This window comes from Bubalus bubalis, chromosome 6 (genome assembly GCF_019923935.1).
Source record: "Bubalus bubalis isolate 160015118507 breed Murrah chromosome 6, NDDB_SH_1, whole genome shotgun sequence".
NCBI classification, from domain to species: domain Eukaryota; kingdom Metazoa; phylum Chordata; class Mammalia; order Artiodactyla; family Bovidae; genus Bubalus; species Bubalus bubalis.
The window spans coordinates 34549135-34571591 of NC_059162.1; the positions used below are offsets into that span (position 1 = coordinate 34549135).

General features: G+C 34.8%; 1 protein-coding gene across 10 annotated transcripts in view; it reads left to right on the top strand.

Annotated features, from left to right (window-relative positions):
- Positions 1 to 22457, top strand: part of WDR47 (WD repeat domain 47) — a 96982-nt gene that overhangs the window by 68821 nt on the left and 5704 nt on the right. For 8 of the 10 annotated variants that reach the window (XM_044944605.2, XM_044944607.2, XM_044944609.2 and 5 more), the window contains 8 exons: positions 2154 to 2277; positions 8169 to 8347; positions 11456 to 11713; positions 14399 to 14474; positions 16535 to 16692; positions 20638 to 20807; positions 21329 to 21505; positions 22212 to 22343. In XM_044944605.2, the coding sequence (XP_044800540.1) occupies positions 2154 to 2277; positions 8169 to 8347; positions 11456 to 11713; positions 14399 to 14474; positions 16535 to 16692; positions 20638 to 20807; positions 21329 to 21505; positions 22212 to 22343 (1274 nt within the window). The remainder of the gene's footprint in view (positions 1 to 2153; positions 2278 to 8168; positions 8348 to 11455; positions 11714 to 14398; positions 14475 to 16534; positions 16693 to 20637; positions 20808 to 21328; positions 21506 to 22211; positions 22344 to 22457) is intronic. The other 2 variants (XM_044944606.2, XM_044944608.2) reach the window with 1 other exon arrangement.

Sequence of the window (22457 nt, forward strand, 5' to 3'; positions counted from 1 at the left end):
GTCGTCCCCTTCTCCTCCTACCCCTAATCCCTCCCAGCATCAGGGTCTTTTCCAATGAGTCAACTCTTTGCATGAGGTGGCCAAAGTACTGGAGTTTCAGCTTCAGCATCAGTCCTTCCAATGAACACCCAGGACTGGTCTCTTTTAGGATGGACTGGTTGGATCTCCTTGCAGTGCAAGGGACTCTCAAGAGTCTTCTCCAACACCACAGTTAAAAGCATCAATTCTTCGGTGCTCAACTTGCTTCACACTCCAACTCTCACATGCATACATGACCACTGGAAAAACCATAGCCTTGACTATACAGACCTTTGTTGGCAAAGTAATATCTCTGCTTTTGAATATGCTGTCTAAGTTGGTCATAACTTTCCTTCCAAGGAGTAAACGTCTTTTAATTTCATGGCTTCAGTCACCATCTGCAGTGATTTTGGAGCCCAGAAAAATAAAGTCTGACACTGTTTCCACTGTTTCCCCATCTATTTCCCATGAAGTTATGGGACCAGATGCCATCCATGATCTTAGTTTTCTGAATGTTGAGCTTTAAGCCAACTTTTTCACTCCTCTTTCACTTTCTTCAAGAGGCTTCTTAAAATAACATGTTATAGAAGAGCTATTTGGCTGTTGATAAAGTGTAAAAATTTATTTTGGAAAAAGTTTACCTGGTTTTGAAAAATGTTTTAGGAATAATTAGAAAATATGGGTAGCTCAGATCAATTATGTTAAAATGCCACATAAAGAGACTTTTGCTAGTGGTAATATATGTTTGAATTCAGTACTTATTTTAAAATATTGAATTGTCCACTATGTCCTAGCACCATGCTGCATCCCCAGGATATAATGATTGAGTTACTATGGTGAAGAAGATAAAACCCACAGGAAAAGTTTATAAAAGAGTGTGTAGTGTTTTGAAGGTTATATTTTGACTTGAACAGAAAGCAACTCAAAAAAGGAAGAAAAAGCAGTTGAAATATGCAAGCCGTGACTATGCAATATAATGGTCTCAAAATTAAATCGCAGGAAAAAAAAAAAATCTATTCCCAGACTTGGGCCAGCATTGGATTTGGAGTCCGAAGACCTGGATTCAAGTCCTAACTTTATTTACTAACTTTGCAGTTTTGGGAACATGCCTTTTTTGAGTCTGTTGAGTCATCTGTGAAATGGGGGTTTTAATCTATTTTACAGGTCACTGTGCAGATTAAATGAGATAATGTATATGGAAATGTTGTGTAAAATTGCAAAATTAAATGTTACTTTATAAAATTGTTTTATTCTGTTTACACAGTTAATAATTCTTACAGATTCTACTTTTGGATTAAAATGCATTTTCCTGTGGTCATTAGCAGTTTACAGCATAGTCCTGTAACCGAAAACTCTTCCCAGATCTTTTCTACTTCCTCCTCAGGGTGCATGTGTGTGTATATATGTCTAGATATTTATGACTACTAGGCTCCTAATGTACCTTTGTGAAGACAAAATTCACTTGACTTTTGTACTTGTTCCCATGGTATCTGTTACTGATAGGTAATCTTTGTGAATGTGGTATTTGTCATCTTTGGAAAATGTTAGTTATTAAAATTTTTAAACAGTGTAACTATGAAAAGTAGAAGTTGCCAGTGCCTAAGACGACAACAAGGAACAACCTGACAGAAGACATCAAACTTACTAATTAGTATACATTAAAAATACTCGAAAGATATTTCACTTTTATGTTAAGTACAAATAAATTGAAGAAAGCCTTTTAATAAAATCTCAACTATTCTTATCTTTTTATTGAAATATATTGGAGGAAAGAAAATTGATGTTTGGATAACAGAATAACAGATTGAGTTCTTTAAGAGAATTTAGGCTTTAGGTCATTTGACCTATTAATTTGTAGATGAAGCTGAGCCACAGAGAATGTAAGTGATACTGTTTTAGATGGGAGTCCCTACCCTCCTTGCTTAATAATCCAGTTCTCTTTCATTATTAGCACATTCTGTTTTTTTTTAATCCCTTACATATAGTACTTAAGAGAAAAAAGTAAAGTTTAAAATCTGTTTTTGTCCATTTTATATATACTTAAGCTAAATATGCCTCTTTTAAATTAAAATTTTCTTTAACTACATTACATTTTTCTTTACCCCTACTTCTTCTTTTCATTTATTACCCTGAAGTGATACACCTGTTGAGGCACAGAGACCTATCAGCAGTGAAATCCTGGGCCAGAGTTCAGTTTCAGAAAAGGAGCCTGCAAATGGAGCACAGAATCCAGGACCAGCTAAGCAAGAAAAAAATGAGGTAATGTTTATTGCATCTCAGGTCTTTTAGAATTATCCATTTTGTAAGAAGTAATACTATTTGGTTGGATAGAATTTTAAAAGAATTTTTTGTTATTTCAGAGGAGGAGAGAGAATACCTAGATTTTCTTATTAATTAGATAATTTCTCCCTTCTTTAAGAATTTGTAGGTTTTTTGTTTTTTTAGTTATCATTATATATTTTAGAGCATTTTTAATAAATGAATTTATTAACAGTTAAAAATATCACAGTTGACATTCCTTCTGCATGTTTGAGAATTCATGCAATTGAATTTGTATTAAAAGTAGCCAAGTTGTATTTTAAGATATGTGCTCTATATTTTACTAAGTAGATTTAATGAACAAGAAATTATGACATTTATAATGTAGACTAATACCTTATCTCTGCTTCCCTACTGGCTCAGCAGCAAATAAAATCTGCTTGCAATGCAGTAGATATGAGTTTGATCCCTGGGTCGGGAAGACCCCCTGGAGAAGGAAATGGCAACCCACTCGACTATTCTTTTTTATTTTTTTTAAATAGAAGTATTTATTAGGCTGTGTTGGTCTTCATTGCTGTGTGGGCTTTTCTCTCATTGCAGCGAGTGGGGGCTGTTCTCTGGCTACTGTGCACAGGCTTCTCATTGCAATGGCTTTTTTTATTGTGTAGCACAGACTCTCTAGGGTGCATGGGCTTCATGCAAGTTGTGACTCTTGGGCTTCCAGCGCACTGGCTCAATAGTTGTGGCACATGGGCTTAGTTGCTTCTCAGCATGTGGGATCTTCCCAGACCAGGGATTGAACCTGTGTCTCCTGCATTGACAGGTGGATTATTTATCACTGAGCCACTAGGGAAGCCCCCACTCCAGTATTCTTACTTGGGAAATACCATAAACAGAGGAGCCTAGCAGGCTATAGTTCATGAGGTCACAAGAGTTGGATGTGACTTAGCAACTCAACCATTACCACTACCACACCTTATCTAAGCCTTTAGAGTTCTAGTTTATTTTTCTGTGGTGCTTTGAAAAGGAAATTGTATTGTGAAATAAGGTGCAGATTTTATCATATATATAATATCCCACTTATAAAGGGTGAGTAGGTTTAATAAGTTGAATAAGTTTTTTTGTGTGTTTGACTAAATATTAAAAATGAGGTTGAAAAATTGTCCTTGAAAGTACATATGGATATGTACCAAACAACAGTATCCCAAAATATATGAAGCAAACATTGGCAAAGCTGAAGGGAGAAATAGACTGTTCTGCAGTAATAGTTGGAGGTTTCAATACCATACCTGCCATAATGGATAGACTATCTAAACAGAAGATCAGTAAGAATATAGAGGGCTTGAACAATGCTGTAAACCAGTTAGCGCTAACAGACATCTATAGAATACTCAACAGTAGTGGAGTACACAGTCTTCTCCAGTGCACATGCAGCGTTCGTCAGGATGGACAGTATCTTAGGACTCAGTACGTTTTAAAAGATTTAAAATCATGTAAAGTGTCTTCTCTTACCACAGAGGAATGAAGCTAGAAATGAGTAACAAGGAAAATTTTTAAATTCAAAATTTGAAAAAATGAATCAACACATTCTTAAACAACCAGTGGGTCAAAGAAGAAATCACAAGGGGAAATTAGAAAATACTTAGAGACTAATGAAAATGAGTACAACATAACAAATAGACAACAAGCTTATGGAATGCAGCAAAAGCAGTGCTCAGGGATAAATTTGTAGCTGTGAATGCTTACATTAAAAAAAGAAGAAAGATCCCAAATTAATAACTTTATGCCTTGAAGAGCCAGAGAAAGGAAGAGCATGCTCTATCCAAAGCTTGCAGAGGTAAGGAAATAATAAAGATTAGAGGAGAGAGAAATAAAAGAGAAAAGGGAAACAACAGGGAGAATCAACAAAATCAAAAGTTGGTTCTTTGAAAAGATCAACAAAATTGATAAGCCCTTAGCTAGACTGACAAAGAAAAAAGCAAATAACTAAAATAAATAAAACTACCTTACAGGGCTTCCCTTACAGGTGGCACTAGTGGTAAAGAACCCACCTGCCAGTGCAGGAGACACAAGAGATGTGAGTTTGATCCCTGGGTCGGGAAGATCCTCTGGAGGAGGAAATGGCAACCCACTCCAGTACTCTTGCCTGGAAAATTCCATGGACAGAGGGACCTGGTGGGCTACAGCCCATAGGGTCGCAGAGTTGGACACGACTGAAACGACTTAGCATATCTACCTTACGACAATAAAAAGGATTATAAGAGAATACTATGACCATTTGTAAACTAACATATTAGATAACTTAGATGAAGTAGACAAATTCCTTAGAAGCAAATTACTAAACTCACTTGGAAAGAAATAGAAAATCTCAACAGATCCATATTGAGTAAAGAATTGAATCAGTAATCAAAAAGCTTTCCAACAAAGGAAAGACAAGGATCAGATGACTTTACTGGTGAATTCTATAAACATTTAGGAAGAGTTAACAATAATCCTCAAAATTTTCCAAAAAATAAAAGAGGAGGGAACCCTTCCTAACTCATTCTGTGAGTTCAGCATTACCATCATAGCAAAGCCAAGTGAAAGTATTAGGAAAAAAACTACAGACCAATATGTAGTATGAATATATAAGCAAAAATCAACAAAATACTAGCAAGCTAAAACCATTAGCATATTAAAAGGATTATACATCTTCACCAAGTGGATTGATTGCAGGATGCAAGTGTGGTGGTTCAACATAGAAAACTTTCAGTTTAATAATCACATTAATAGAATGAAGGAAAAAATAAACAACATGTGATTGTCTCAATTGATGCAGAAAAGACATTTGACAAAATCAAACACTCTTTGCTGTTAAAAACTCTCAGAGAACTAATAATAGAATGGAACTTCCTCAGCATGGTGAAGATTATTTATGGAAAAACCAAGCTAATATCATACTTAATGGGGAATGACTAAAAGCTTTCTCCCTATGATCAGGAACAAAGATAAGGATGCCTGCTTTCACAATTGTTACTTCAACATTTGTTACAAGTTCTAGCCAGAGCAGTTAGACCAGAAAAATAAATAAATAGGGAAGGAAGAAGTAAAGCTGTCTCTATTCACAGATGACATAAATATTATATATCATCAGAAAGAATCCACATGACAGCTATTAAAGCTTATGAACAGGTTCAGCAAAGTTGCAGGGTACAAGATCAACACATGAAAATTGTTTGTGTTTCTATATACCAGCAGTGAACAATCAGAAGAGGAAATTAAGAAAACAGTTTTGGATAAAATAAGGATATAAAAGGATAAAATACGTGGGAATAAATTAAGGAGGTGAAAAATTTGTATGCCAAAATCTACAAAACATTACTGAAAGAAGTTAAAGAAGACCTAAATAAATGAAAAGACATTCTTTGTTCACTAATGGGAAGATTTAATACTGTTAAGATGTAAATACTACCCAACATTATTGACAAATTTCATGTAATTCCTGTAAAAAATTCCACTGCCTATTTTGTAGTAATGGAAAAGCTAATACTCAAATACTTGGAATTGCAGCAGGCTTTGAATAGCCAAAACAATTTTGCAAAAAGAAATACAAAATTGTAGGACTCACACTTCATAATTTCAAAACTTACTATAAAGCTACAGTAATTAAAACTGTCTAGTTCTTGTATAAGGATAGGCATATAGACCAGTGGAATAAATTGAGAGGCCAGAAGTAATTTCATATATCTGTGACCAGTTAATTTTTGGTATGGATGCCAAGTCTACTCAGTGGGGGAGAAATAATCTTTTCAACAGATGATGCTTGATATCTGGATTTCCACATGCAAAAAAGGAAGTTGGACCTCTGCCTCACACTGTATATAAAAATTAACTAAAACTAGATCAACAACTTAAGTACAGGACCTACAAAAGTATAAAACTCAGAAGAAAACATAGGGATTAATCTTTACAACCTTAGATTTTGTAATATGTTCTTAGGTATAATACCAAAAGCTTAAGCAACAAATGCAAAAATTGAACTTCATCAAAAGTAAAAACTTACTTGCGTCAAAGGACCTTATCAATAATCTGAAAGGATAGCCTCCAGAATGGGAACAATATTTGCAAATTATTTATCTGGTAAGGTTTTAGTGTTTAGAAAATATAAAGAACTACAAGTCAACAATAAAAAAATCCATTTTAAAAAAGGAGTTGAATAGACAGTTCTCCAAATTGGCCAGATGTCTATAAATGGCCAATAAGTACATGAGAAAAATGCCTAATATCACTTGTCATTAGGGAAATGCACATCAAAACCACAATGAAGTATAACTTCGCAATTACTAGAATGGCTAAAAGGCTAAAATCAAAGCAGTAGAAAGTAATGTGTTGGTGAGAAAATAGAGAAATTTGAGGCCTCATACATTTCTGGTTGGTGTGTAAAATGGTGTAGTCACTGTAGTTTCGTGGTACCTCAAAAATCTAAACAAGAATTACTATATGACCCAGTCATTTTACTTCTAGGTATATACCCAAAAGCTTTGAAAGCAAAGGCTCAAATAAATAACTGTACATCCATGTTCATAGCATCGTTATTAACTGTGGCCAAAAGGTAGAAATAACTCATGTACATCCACAGGTTAATGGATAAACAAAAGCGATGTATCCATACGATGGAGTATTACTCAGCCATACAAAGGAATGAAGTCTGACATAGGCTGCAACTTGGATGAACCTTGAAAACATTGTGTTAAGTGAAATAATTCAGACACAAAAGGACAGATACTGTATGATTCTGTTTACATGATATATCTAGGATAAGTAAATTCATAAGACAGAAAATGGAATAGAAGTTAGCAGACATTAGAGGAAGAAGGAAATGGGAGTTATTGCTTAATGGTTATAGAGTTTCTGTTAGGGGTGATAAAAAATCTTTGGAAATAGATAATGGTGGTGGTTATGTAACACTATGACTCTAATGCCACTGAATTCCACACTGAATGGTTAAAATTACAATTTTTATATTTATTTTACCACAAAATTTTTTTTAAAGAACATAGAGATAATTTTGTTTCAGAGTTATTGCTGTAAGTTATGAAATACAGGGGGACCGTTACTATTCTCTGGGAAGGGAGACAGTTTTAGCTTTAGTCAGTCAGTCATGCAGGACTCTTGGTTAAGCTTACTGTCAGTGTTGGCCAGTTTTAGAGATGATCCAGTTCATATGATCTCTGTAATTTGACCACACTCTAGCTTGGCAGGAGGGTCTTTCTTTGCCAATGTTGGAATTCACTATAATATCTAAGTCCTTTAAGTTGAGTACTATGTAGTTCTTTTAGAAGAATGAAGTAGGAATGTTGAGACTGCAGAGTTTAACATCTGTTTAGTCTGTTTTCTTGTGAAGAGCCATTTGAATTAAAGTATTGTTTTTTATAAGCTTTTATAAGCTTATAATTTTATAAGCTTCCTTCCAGAGTAACCTATTTAGCCACAGCCACTTACATGCTTAAATTTTGTTAGACAAGGTTAATATTGTATTTATTAAATATTAATGCAGTCCCTCAGTATTTTTTCCTAGTAATATAGATTTGTGCTAGTCTTTACATTTGTATTCTATATTCATGTCGTCCTTGTGACAACTGTAGTCTGTTTTTATTTGTGTTAGTCAGGGATCCAGGATGATCATTTGTTTTGGTCAGTCTTTTACTGTGGAATAGAGCAAATTAATTGATCTGATCTATTTGACTGTTAAGACTCATGCATACTATGTTATTTTTCAAAGATCCAATATATTAAGTATTTTCTGATTGCCATCTATATGTTTTATGCAGCACTTATGGAAGTTACTGTTGAGTGATAACATATTCAATCATAGTCTGCTCAAACTTTTTTTTTTTTTTAATATTTTTAAGCTTCGAGATTCAACAGAACAGTTTCAAGAATATTATAGGCAAAGATTGCGCTATCAACAGCACTTAGAACAGAAGGAGCAACAGCGACAGATATACCAGCAGATGCTGCTTGAAGGAGGTGTGAATCAGGAGGATGGTCCTGATCAGCAGCAGAATCTTACTGAACAATTCCTTAATAGGTCGGTCTTTTAGTCACTTTTTTAAATATGAGGAATTATTTAAAAGCTATTAGGAGCATGCAGTAACTGCTACTTTCTGTGTATAGTTTGAAATTTTAAGGCTTTTTAAGTACTTCAAGTAGTGTAGAGTTACATAATCTCTTCAGTCACAGAAGTCTGAGGGCTCATCCAGTTTTGTCCGCTTTCTGTTAAATGGTCTCTCACATCTGAGCAAAGGGAACTGTGAGCATGGAGGTTTCAGCGTACAGGCTGAAAGTGGACTGCTTCTGGATCTGGCCATGTCCCAGGGTAGCTGAAGACTTACGGGAAATTACTGTCTTCAGTTTGCTTGTTTCCTTATCTATTTCACAGGGTTGCCATGAAGATTAAACGAATTAACCTACATAAAGTACTTAGAACAGTACCTGGCATAGAGTAAACACTATATTAAGTGGTAGCTGTTATTTTATTGTTATCTTGAGAGCTTAAACTTTCAGATTTTATTGAATTCAGAATATTAAAATGATTCTTAATAATTTCTTCTAAAATGTATGAACTTATTATTTTTGACTATAGGAGGTAAATACATGGTAACATTTTTTTTTTTTAGAAACCTGTAAACCAGAATATGTGTACTTAATTGAGCTAGAGTTGTTGGAAGATTGAGTTAACATATATTAAAAAAATACTTAGAATAATTTCTAGCATATAGGAGGCATGCCATAAATGTTGGCTGTCATCATAATTTGGAGTAGGAAATGGCAACCCACTCCAGCATTCTTGCCTGGAGAATTCCATGGACAGAGGAACATGGTGGGCTATTATAGTCCATGGGGTTACAAAAGACACGACTGAGCACACACACATGCATGCATCATCGTGATTATAATTGGGCAGTGCAGTGGTGACTGTCCTTTCTTGGTTCAGTAATATTGGAAGTAATCTGCTTGACATTCTGTGTGTTATGCAAGTCAGTGAGCCTGAAACTGATCCTGTCTTCAGACCTTCACACAAGGAACATTTATAGTGGTATCTAGAGTCTAGGTAGTCCTCTGAACATTCAATTTGAAGATTATTTTCTTATCACCTCTGATCAAGTCACTGGCTTATCAGAATTATACTGATATGATGAACTGCTACTTCTGGTTCTTAGATGTCTTCATATCAGTAAAAGTCATGGTTGCAATTTGACTTCCTGTCTTCTTTTTTAGTGAAAGCAGATACTTAATATTGTCAGAACATAAAGTGACAAGGTTCTATGATTCCAGTAGTATGGATGTCCTTGCTCAGAAAAAAAGTTAAACTATTCAAGATGGTTTATTTTTCCTTAAAGATAATTATAAATAGAATTCATTGTAATAATAGAATTCAATATAGATAATAGAATTCATTATCTTAAAATTATAAGAATTTTTTCTTACAATTTAGGTTCAGTTTAGGGCATAACAACTGTTCTCAATTTCTTTAGCAATTAGAATTTTAAATTATACTAAAGGTAAGTGTGTTATAAAAATCCATAGAATAACCAGGTCTGTTATAAATATCAATGGATGTTTATCCTAAACTTTTATAAATTAGTTTCATATAAAATTTCTGTTGTTTTCTTAACCTTTCCTTATCTATTCTTTTTTTTAACTCTTTAAAATAATACTTTTATTCGATCTTTTTTTCTAGACCTTCACTTTTATGTACCAGGACATTAAAGTATCTGACTAATACCAAGGACAAATTGAATAGAGATAGAAACTAGAAATTAAAATATATCTTTTCCCCCTTAATGTTTTAGTCTTTCGAGTCATTCTAGCAGCAGAACGCCATTTCCAGAATTAAATTTTGCTTCTTCCTTTCCAGAGGCATAGAAAGAGTTAGAGAAATAAGAGTCATGTTATGTAATAGAACTTACTAAAAAAAATCAACTAAAGTATGATAGGCTTATTTATAACAGTATTATATCATTACTTGATATTTTCTGTTACTAATAATTGGCTCTTATTATAGGCATATTCTGCCTCTTCCCCATCTTCCCTAACTTTAGTGAGACAAAATTATGTTAACATTTTAGACTCTTCATGCTTAGCATTTCCCACATTTATTTGACTGAAGACTTTTTTTTTTTTAATATGGGGAGCATTTAACAAGATTAGTGTTTCATAGAAATGCTATTTACTTAAAATTTTTAACTGATAAATATTTACTAATGGCTTCCAATTCCTTTAATAATTTTAAACTGATCTTTTAAGGTCTCTTAAAAACCCTAAACATACACGCATGCACAAGTGCACACGCATACACACGTACATGAACACTAAATGTTTAATTTAAAAAATTAGAAAATACAGCGAACCACAACACCTCTTGGTAATCACATCCCTTATGTAGTCCTCTCTCATATTATATCCAGGCTGGAGAAAGTGATTCTGGGCCAGTTCTTGGCTAAATCTTGAGAGTCTGACAGCTTCCTCCAAAGTGCCCTTTGGAGCCCTGAGTCCAGCATAAGGAGTCAGGTTACTCTGACTTGCAGTGAGGGAAAAGCGCTCAGGCTACCTTGTTTTGCTCCCTGTTTAATTTCCCTGGTGCCTAGATCAGAGCCTGGCAAATAGTTTTTGTAGAATGAATAAATGAATTGTAAAAAAAAAAAAAAATGAATTGAATGAGTGAATGTGTGAATAATGGGGATGCCACTTGACTTTGTCCCATCATGGTTTGCACTAGTCATCCATTTCCTAGTTGATATGATATTACTAGACAATAATATCATTTCATTTCATTTTATGAAATGAAAATGGCTTGTTTTGTTTCGTTGGTGAAAAATTTGGTATTGAAAATTGGGCCAAAGTTACACTGGAGTAGAAACAGATTTTTTTTTTTCCTGTTTGGTAAAAGGTACTTTTAAAAATTCAGTGATACCTGTTATGTCTTATCTCTTTTACAGTGGTATCTTATAGGAAAATTTGGATCTTCTTGCAGTTTCTTGGTTGTGTTTTAAACTGATGACGGTAATTTTTAGTACTAAACTTGTCATATATGTTATACGTGCATGTATTTACCGTCTCAGACTTTCAATATTCTATATGTTAGGAATATGACTAACTTTTTATTTTAATATAATTACATTATTTTATTTTATAGGTCCATTCAAAAGCTCGGGGAATTAAATATTGGAATGGATAGCCTTGGTAATGAGGTACCAGCGCTCAACCAGCAATGTAATGGGAACAAAGGCAATGGATCTAATAATTCTTCTGTAACTAGTTTTTCTACACCACCCCACGACTCTAGTCAGAGATTAACCCATGATGCTTCAAGTATTCATGCAAGTACTCCTCGTATTCCTGGATCAGTAAATCATATGCCTTTTCTTGAGGAATCACCTTGTGGAAATCAAATGTAAGTGCTTTACTTTGTAAGACCTGGAAATGTTAACTTCAAACTAATAAATAGAAACTTAGAAAGTTGAATTTCTCTTATCTATTCTCTTCTACTAACTTCTGAGTCTCTTAATTGTCTTTATTCTCTTATTTTTCTTTTTGCTTTCTTATCACCACCAAGGCAATTCTATTTTCTATAACCCATTTTACTCAGAGATCATACAGCTTTAGGCTTTATATTCTCCTCAGTTTTTTCCCCTTGCCATTGATACCTTTCAACAAATAATCTTTTAATTCACAGACTTCCAGGGCATAAAAAGTTGTTCTATGACATGGTGGAGTGATTGCAGTAAGAGTCTTGGCAGCTCTGGTAGTTACAGCATCTGAGACTTCTTGCGTGTTTATGTTTTCACTAGTCAGAGAAAAATTTTCATCTTGCTATCATTAGTAAACAGGTGTTAACTTATGCAATGGAAATATTTGAGCATTTTCTTCATCTATTATAGCCTTAAACCACCTTAGAGTGGTTCATTTTAAAATGCATAACTTGCTCCTGGCATTTGTAGAACTGGCTTTATAGATTTAGTATCAAAAGCTCTAGTTTTATACTTAAGGACATAAATTTATCTAATACTTGCTTCTTTATTACAGTTTATATAAAACTTGTTCATGTACCTCTCAACTAGAACTCAAATTTCAAAATTTATTTCTATGAAAGTAATATACGTACATGGTGTAAAAGGACAAACAGCACTTTAAGGCTTAAGACAAAACAGAATCCCCTGTCTTACCCATCTTTGTCCATGACTTCTCTCTTTAGTAGGCTGCCATTTTCAACCTAGACAGCTGTTTCTTTTCTGTGTGTCTCCACATTTCTGAAAAAATATGCTTCTATTGCTGTTTTTATTATCCCTTGATTCCCTGCCAGTTAGATTTAGGTACCATACTACTTACCCACAACACATTAATTTTGTCTACACCTTCTTCTAATATATGTTGGTTTTTGTTTAAAAACTAAACAAAATAGGTTAACTAGTGTTAACATTACTATGGTCATGTAAATGTTATTTACAACTGAGTCATATAATACAAATATATTTCCTTTTCGCAGAACTTTTTATTTTTCATGGAGAGTAATTGCCTCATTTTTGGTGCATCTGTATGTGTGCACATGCTTACTTTTCTTGGTACCTATCACTAAACTATCTGCAGATACTGTGACAGAACTGTAAAATCATAAAACTCCTCATTACAGTAAAAAATATCAGGTACTTTTTCTTTCCATTTTTCTTTCCCCTCTGGGAAACACCCCTCCAGGATCATTCCTGCTTCACTTTATGTTCATTACTTCTAAGCCATTTTATTCAGGCCTAGAGAGTCCTGGGATGGTCCTTCACTATTCTCTTGGGAGTTTCCTTTGCCTCTTCCTTGTATTGAATTCCCTGTTTTCAGGATCTCATGTAGTTTCCTGAAAAGAGGTACAACATCAGAGAAGTTTCTGAGACCTTGCGTGTCTAAATATTTCATTTTTTACTTTTTAGTATAGCTGAGTAAAGAATTCTACAATGGAAATCGTTCCTCGGAGTTTCAAAGGCATCACTTTATGGTCATGTACATATTGAAAGTCTGATGCCATTGTGATCTGATCCTTTGAATGAGGACTGCTGCTTTTTCTACTGTAGAATTTTTTAGGACTTTGTCTGCTTCATGATGATATACATCAGAGTAGGTCTGTTTTACTTCATTTTTCTGGATACTTCATGGGCTCTTTTAATCTAGATTCATAAATACTAGAATATTGAAAACATTTATGTAACAATTTTCTTAGCTCTATTTTCTATTTTTTTTGGTATTATTTTTATCTTTCAAGCTCTTTATTATTCTCTAATTTTCCTTAACTTTTTAAATAGATATTTTTCTTGCATTGTTTCCTCTTGTATTTCTAAGGATTTTAATTATATTTTGGTAGCTTTTGTTTCCTTAATAGTCTTTAGTCTCCATTTAAAAATTTTGTTTTGCTTTGGCTGTGTCCTATGACTTGTGGCATCTTAGTTCCCTGACAAGGGTTGGAACCTGTGTCCCTTGCAGTGGAAGCATGGCATCCTAACCATTGGCCACCAGGGAATTTCCTAGACTCTGTTTTTTTATTTAGGAGGCTTTCTTCAAGCATTTGTAAGAAGTGAGGCATTTTTTTTTAAATGGCTAGTTGGAAGGAAGGGCCACAGGTATGGATGTATCTGTTTACCTCTTGGTCTCACAAAAAAGTGATTAAATAGAAACATTGTGTTATTGTGGGACCCTCAACTGTCTAGTTTCTGTTAGTCTTTTCTCTTGGTCCAGATAATTGTTCTAAAGAGCAATCCAGTTTCCTCCTTGGGTTAAAACTTAACCGAAGTGACCAGGATTCTGGAACTAAGCAGGGAAAAGGTAGTGGACATCTTACTATGAAATTTGTACAGTTTGACTTAATCTTTTTCCCAGAATGGCTTCTCATTCCTTCCTTACAACTAACTATGCTTCGTGTTATGGAATCTAGCATCTCTTAACAAATGGCTCCAGAGAGTAATTATGACTGGGATCAGTGTGGGTTATAAATAAATGTTATAACCCCCAAAGAAATAAATATTCGAGATTGAAAGGGTAAATTAGTTTCTGTTTTGATATTCAGAGTAAACGGTACTTGAATTTCTTTCTGTTCACACAGTTCATCAGAACTTTCGGTCATTAAGCCACCTCTTGGAGATTCTTCAGGGAATCTATCAAGATCAAGAGAGGAAGAGGTAATACTTGGGGAAGGAGGTTTTGTTATTTTTATATTTACTTGCAAAGGAAGTATATTTACTTGTCAAGGAATTCTCAATTTAAGGAAAGAACCATCTTTAAGTAGTCCTTATTGTTAATGGTGGTAGTAATCTCAAGGTGGTTGAGTTTTCACTGAGTGAAGTGAAGGGGTTGCTGAGAAATAACATTTTGAGAGTATTCATATTAATGGTTCAGTGGTGATCTTGGTGCATGAATTGGAGCTGTGTCACTTCTCTGAACCCTGTGGTTAGTTAGCTAAGATATTTAATATCTTTACTCCTTCGGACTGTGCATCAATACATTTGTTTTTTGCTTTGGAACCAGATATCCTTCCCTAACTAGTATACACCTTCACTCTGTCTTATTTTCTCTAGTTCAAATTTTAATCCCATAAACAAAGTTATTATTTCAGATGCTTATGGGACCAAACAGGTGACATAAATGAATAAAGTTGATTATTTTTGTGATAAGTTCATAGGAATATTTGTCCCTTGCACAAAGAAATATGCTGACCTAATGTTTCCAGTTCTTTTGATTTTCAAGAAAACCTAGAAAGTTGGATTTTTATGTGAAGTCTATTTTTTAAATGTCAGCGGACTTTTAATAAATTTAAATACACTGGAGAAGAGCAAGTAAGATTGTGGCTCTGCCACTTCTGCTATAAAGCAACCCTTAGTAACTATTATTGGAGAAGGCAATGGCACCCCACCCCAAAATCCCATGGACGGAGGAGCCTGGTGGGCTGCAGTCCATGGGGTCGCTAAGAGCCGGACACGACTGAGCGACTTCACTTTCGCTTTTCACTTTCATGCATTGGAGAAGGAAATAGCCACCCACTCCAGTGTTCTTGCCTGGAGAATCCCAGGGATGGGGAGCCTGGTGGACTGCTGTCTATGGGGTCACACAGAGTCGGACACTACTGAAGCGACTTAGCAGCAGCAGCAGTAACTATTATTAATGTGCCATTGGCCATGTAATCAATGAGTCATTCCCCTCCATTTTTCTTAGCTACCGGTGTTATTCATTTGGTAAATAGTCAACCTTGTATATGGCTTAATGGAAAATGTATTTCTAGTCAAATACATTGATATGAATAATATAAGAATTCAATTCAGTTACATAAGACAGAGTCTAATATATCAGGTTTACCTCCTACTCCCCAATGAGGATGTTTTGCTGCATACATAAAACTTTGGGTAGGGAGATGCATAATCTCTTCATTGATATAATCACTATGGGTTCTAGAGGTCTCAGCATACAATCAGAGCTGAAGTAAATTGCCTTTGGAAAGTATGAATGTCAAGTATATACACAAAGACAAAATTTAGGTGGGTCTCTGCACCACCCCCAGCCTGGAGGGCTTTGTTCCAGGTCCAGGATCCAGTCCTCGTCTGGGTAACAGGGTGGTTTCAGATGACATCAATAGTAGGAGTCACCAAAGCTTTTATACAGCGCTGGTCGAGAGTTTTCCTTCCTCAGAGGAGGGAGGTGAGCAGACAAGTTGACAGTTGAAAACAGAAATGAGGCTGCAATTAAAGGTCCTGATTAAAACCATTTTTACAGTTTTAAAAGGGTATTTTACAATTTGAATTTGAAATAGTAGAGTATTCGTTGCTGGAGATAATGGTAAACTTTTTTTTTTAACCCTAAAGTGATTAAATAATAGTATTTTATATTTCCTACTTTTAGAAACATGAACAACGGTTTATTGTAAGAACTACAAATGTGGGCTGTTTTTTTCTTGACAGTTGAAGAGAACTTAATATGAGAATGCATATTCTTATGTTTTGTCATAGAAAAGAAGAAAAACTTGACTGTCTATGAGCCGTCCAAGCTTAGTTTAGCAATGAGTAGCAAAAACAGAAAAATCTGGTTTATTTTAGATTTGCCATTCAAAAGAATGTATGCTTGTATTGATAGTGAACAGTAAAGTGATGAAGTGAATAATACAGTTCAAATGAATTTAAAATGGGATAAAGATGAATTCTTTCAAATTCTTTTTTTCATAGAATGACTTTCATATTCATTCTGCCCATAGGATGACAAATCAAAGAAGCAGTTTGTTTGTATTAATACCCTAGAAGACACACAAGCTGTTAGAGCAGTGGCTTTTCATCCAGGTGGTGGTCTATATGCTGTCGGTTCAAATTCAAAAACTCTGAGAGTATGTGCCTATCCAGAAGTAATTGATCCAAGGTAAGGAGAGATGGTTTGTAGTGCCGTTTTTGCTTTAGTTTTAAATTTAGCTATATGGCTCCCTTGTTAAGAATCACCTTTTCAGTAGTGTTTTTCTTTTCCTTTTTTTAAGCTTTTACATTTTTGTTTTCAATACTTAGGAAATATATATAAGAATCACCAATTAACTTTATAAGTTATTTTTCATAAAATGTTTTTAATTAGGCCACTGTCCACTCAGTAGCCTAGTTTTCTTTATTTCTGTTGTTTTTTCTCATTTTTAAAATAAATCCGCAAAATCCTTATATTCTAGTTAAATTCCATAAAGACAAAGAAATGCTAGTTATAGACTTGGAGAAAAATTTAAATGTCTTATACTAACAGCTTCACAGAAGTGTTAGGTTGAGGTGTGTGATATTTGACCATTTTGACCTAGAAAGATTCAGTTTTCATTTGGTCAATGTAACTATGGTTTTAAACTCTCTTGTTTTAACAGATTATGGGATTTGAAAATAAGGGATATATCTTTAAAGGCATAGGTTGCAAAAAAAAAAACAAAAAAAAACAAGCATATGACCTTATGTATTAGGTATACAGCTAATTCTTTAAAGTTACTGAGAAAGCAAATATCTTAAACGTAGTCTCACAGAAAACTGGATTTGGGCTCTTTTTTGTCAGTTTATTTGTTAAGGCTTTTACTGTCAAAATAAATGGGCATGAAGTATTTGGTAGATTTTGTGGTTAGAGAAGTGGCCACAAATGGAATAGTTTTCATACCAGTAGACAAAAACATTCGAGCAAAACAAGCCACAGAGCTTTAAAATTTTAAATATGAAAAGCAGTACATATCATAATGTGCTTTGGAAATTTTTTACAACCCTTAAGGCTTGTTTTTATTATAACCCGTTTGGAGAACAGAGGGGTGAGATTATTTATTTATTTATTTGCATTTTTTGGTATATCTCTGTATCTGGAACTAGAAATTTAAGCTTTTGGTCTGTAGTAGCATTTAAAAGTTGAGAAAAGGAATATGGATCACGTTAGGTGATAGTAATGTCATTTATTGGTGCCATAGGATTATATGAGAGAGAATAGGCAGAATTCTAGATCGGAGAGTGGAAAAGAGCAACAATTAGGAGACAGTGCCAAAGACTTTATATATTTAGGGTTCATCTGATCTTAAACTGACTCTCCCTTTTTGTATTTTTCATGCTGGCACAAGTGTTTCATAGACTCTTCTTGAAGAAACTGATTTTTATGAAAAATAAATTCATTTATTTAACAAATATATTTTGAGCTCCTTCTCTGTGCTAGGCTTTGGGGATAGTTGTGAGTAAAACAAACATGTTTATTGACCTTATGGAACTTCTGTTTTAGTGGAGAAGGTGGACATTATCCAGATAGACACACTCATAAATGTAATTATACATTGTCATAGGTGCTCTGAAGAGAAAGTACAAGGTGCTGTAACAGTAAGATGGGGAGATGAAGGAACTGGAGAGTCAGAGTAGGACCTCTTTCAAGAAGAGGTGTTAAAGTTGAGATCTGTGGGTGGATAGAACCTAGCCATGTGAAAACAAGGAAGAAGATAAGGTTAGAGGGATCATGAAGTGAGAAGGAGCTTGGCTTTTTAAGGAACCAAAACGAGTTCAGATCTGCTGGAGTACGGTGAGCAGAGTGTGATAAGGCTACAGAAGTAGATGTGAACTAAATTACGCAGAGCTTTGTGTCCATTTTGGATTTTATGGTGACTGCAGAGGGAAACTGCTGGAAGTTTTCAACAGAACAGTACTGTGATAAACTTTGGGTAAAATGACAGTAAGATTAAATGCTAAGAGAAAAGTAGGAGGAGGCTGTTGTCAATGGCTGGTGTGATGGCAGTGGAGATGGAGCAAAATGGATGAAGGTAAAATCCATTTAAAGAATTATTTGAAAAAAAAAAAAAAAGAATTAGTTGGCCCTAGCAATGAACTCGATATGCAACTGAAAAGAGAATCTTTTGATCTGACTTATTTTCTCTATCACTATTAAACACCTTCTAAGAATTGAAGATTTATCAATATTCTTGTTCTTTAATAATTTCTTAATTATGAAAATTTTAAGCATACACAGAAGTGGAGATTAGTACACTGAAATGCAATAATTGTCAAGATTTTTGTTGTATTTGCTTCATCCTTTTTGTTTGCTGAAGTATTTTAATGGATATGTCATTTCACCCTTTAGGATGGATCTCCAAAAACATGTGTTAATACATTTTCTTACAGAGACTTGATATTATCATTATACCTAATAAGGTCTTAAGCCTATGTTTTAAAGTACAAATAAGAGGCTACTACTCCAGTAAACCAATGTTCAGTTCAGTTCAGTTCAGTCGCTCAGTCATATCCGACTCTTTGTGACCCCATGAATCGCAGCATGCCAAGCCTCCCTGTCCATCACCAACTCCCGGAGTTCACTCAGACTCAGGTCCTTCGAGTCAGTGATGCCATCCAGCCATCTCATCCTCTGTCGTCCCCTTCTCCTCCTGCCTCCAATCCCTCCCAGCATCAGAGTCTTTCCAATGAGTCAACTCTTCGCATGAGCTGGCCAAAGTACTGGAGTTTCAGCTTTAGCATCATTCCTTCCAAAGAAATCCCAGGGCTGATCTCCTTCAGAATGGACTGGTTGAATCTCCTTGCAGTCCAAGGAACTCTCAAGAATCATCTCCAACACCACAGTTCAAAAGCATCAATTCTTTGGCGCTCAGCTTTCTTCACAGTCCAACTCTCACATCCATACATAACCACTGGAAAAACCATAGCCTTGACTAGACGGACCTTTGTTGGCAAACTAATGTCTCTGCTTTTGAATATGCTATCTAGGTTGGTCATAACTTTCCTTCCAAGGAGTAAGTGTCTTTTAATTTCATGGCTGTAGTCACCATCTATAGTGATTTTGGAGCCCAGAAAAATAAAGTCTGACACTGTTTCCACTGTTTCCCCATCTATTTCCCATGAAGTGATGGGACCAGATGCCATGATCTTCATTTTCTGAATGTTGAGCTTTAAGCCAACTTGTTCACTCTCCACTTTCACTTTCATCAAGAGACTTTTTAGTTCCTCTTCACTTTGTGCTCCCATTAAAGGCCAAGCTCTCAAGGAGCATGGCATTTAAGACCTTCCTCAGTTGGACTTGCAGCTGCTCACCCATCCTATCTTTCTCAGTCTCTGGAATGCCCCAGGTTTCGCCCAATCCCACAGACTTTTTCCCATGCTGTATGCTGGACCGGTCTCTCTACTGTGTTTTGTCTTCACTGAAGCAGTTCACCTGCCTTCATCTTTTTGTATAATAATTCTCCCTGTCCTTTAAGGCCTAGTACTTTGTACTGGACTATAACATTTATATTCAATACTTCCTTTACTGTATGTGGATAGTCGTGAAACATCTATCTCTGCCAGATACATTAAACTCAGGACAGAGCTCTAGCTGCTTTTATTTTTTCTCTATCCTTTGTCTTTTCTTTGCCCCAGGCAGTTGCTCATATTATATGTTTAATAAATGCTTATCGAACTTTTTAAATCTGGAAGACTTACTAGCTCCTTTTTAGAAATCTTTTGAGTTTCTGAATTAAAATCCATGAAAAAATATGAAGACTTATTTGGAAGACTTACTAGCTCTTTTTTAGAAATCTTTTGAGTTTCTGAATTAAAATCCATGAAAAATATGAAGACTTAAAAATATCCTGTTCTGTATGTGGTCTGAAATAAGACTCAAGATTAGTATAATAATGGTTAATAATATTTTATGTTTGGATTTTGATTTTAAATATGCTTTAAATTTGTTTCATCTAAGATTTTTGAAAAGTGTTATTAACATGTTGTCTGATACATTTTTGCTCTCTCCCTCAAGAACAACCATAATACAGAAACTTCACATTCATTTACTAAGCAAGAAATTGAAATATCTTTTTGCAATTTTTCTTTCCAGTGCACATGACATACCTAAGCAGCCAGTGGTACGTTTTAAAAGGAATAAACATCACAAAGGATCCATTTACTGTGTGGCCTGGAGTCCCTGTGGGCAGTTACTTGCAACAGGGTCAAATGACAAATACGTCAAAGTGCTGCCCTTCAATGCGGAGACTTGTAACGCAACAGGTAGGGGCCGAGTATGTAAGCAATAGCCTCCTAGTGTGTTCTTTATGTTTCCCCATGTGTGTCTCTAATACAGCTCTGTTCTGTTTTTAGTAAAATCTAATAATATACCCTTAAGAATTGTTTTACAATTGCTTGCATTCGTGAGGCATTATTCTTTTTTAGTAAGTTCTTACAAGGTGGCTGGGTGAATAACTTCCAGACTTGTATTCGTGAATATTTTCTAGAGTATCTGTTTTTTTCTTTCATTTTCTTTTGAGATTTATCTTGGCTTTTAAGCCAAGAAGATAACTCTGTATATGGCTCTGTTTTAGTGATGGTGGTAACTGAATCGATATTTTGATTTCTTGAAGATTCTGTTTTTATTCAGTAAAATGAAATTGATTATTATATCAATCCCCAAATGATTATAGAGCATACCACTCTACCATTCTCCTCCTCTTGGTCAGTTTGGAGGCAGTTTAACAATCTTTAAATTATCACAGTAAGTTGAGCAGCGTCTTTTTTTAAAATTCTTATTGCTGTTTCAGGACCGGATCTGGAATTTAGTATGCATGATGGGACAATTAGAGACTTGGCATTTATGGAAGGTCCAGAAAGTGGTGGAGCTATTTTGATAAGTGCTGGAGCAGGGGATTGTAACATTTATACAACTGACTGTCAGAGAGGACAGGGCCTCCATGCTCTGAGTGGACATACTGGTATGTGATATCAGTCTCAGATGCTACTCTTCCTTTTGTTCATCTCATGCTTTTTTCCCCAATGCATTTTCATTAATGAGGGTATATTGCATCAAAAGGGATTTCTTCAGGAGAAGAACATTTTATTTCAAAAACTAAGTCATGAACTTTCGATAACAACACAGTAACTGTAGCTGACATTTTCCTGTTTGCTAAAGCCTTTACTTATACACATAATTCCTTAATTTAACCCTCACAACAACCTTATAAGCCTCAAGTTCCTGTCTCCATTTTATACGTGAAAAAAGCAAAATTTGAAAAGGCAAAATGACTTGCTCATTATCTTACGCCTGATCATGACAGAACAGAGATATCTCCCCAGGTCTCTCCCGTTCAAAGCTGGTGATGTAACCCTGCAATCCTGTGTTTCCTCTTTGGAAAATTTGCCATAATTTCAAGTGGTACTTTTTTTTTTTTCAGTACTAATTATGATGTCCTGAAATATTTGACTCACCACAAAAGGTTTAAGTTTATGATTTTGATACAAGTTTTACTGAATTTAATTTTTTGAAAATTGCCAATATATTTGATATATGTGGAAAATCTCTACCACACAGTTTGAGTAACTAGATTATAAACATGCTCAACAATAAAGAATACTTAGCTTTGAATGTGTTATAGCAAAGTACTGTCCCACAGTAATAACTGACTCTGTGATCTTTTATAGGGCATATTTTAGCACTTTATACTTGGAGTGGCTGGATGATTGCATCTGGTTCCCAAGATAAGACTGTTAGATTCTGGGATCTTCGAGTACCAAGCTGTGTTCGTGTTGTTGGCACAACATTCCATGGAACTGGTAGGTTTTTCTGGAATTTAAATACATTTATATGAGAAAGAAACTTTATAAATTGCACTGACCTACTTCTTTGCCCCTGCAAAATGTTAAAAAATAGGAACAATATAAACTCAA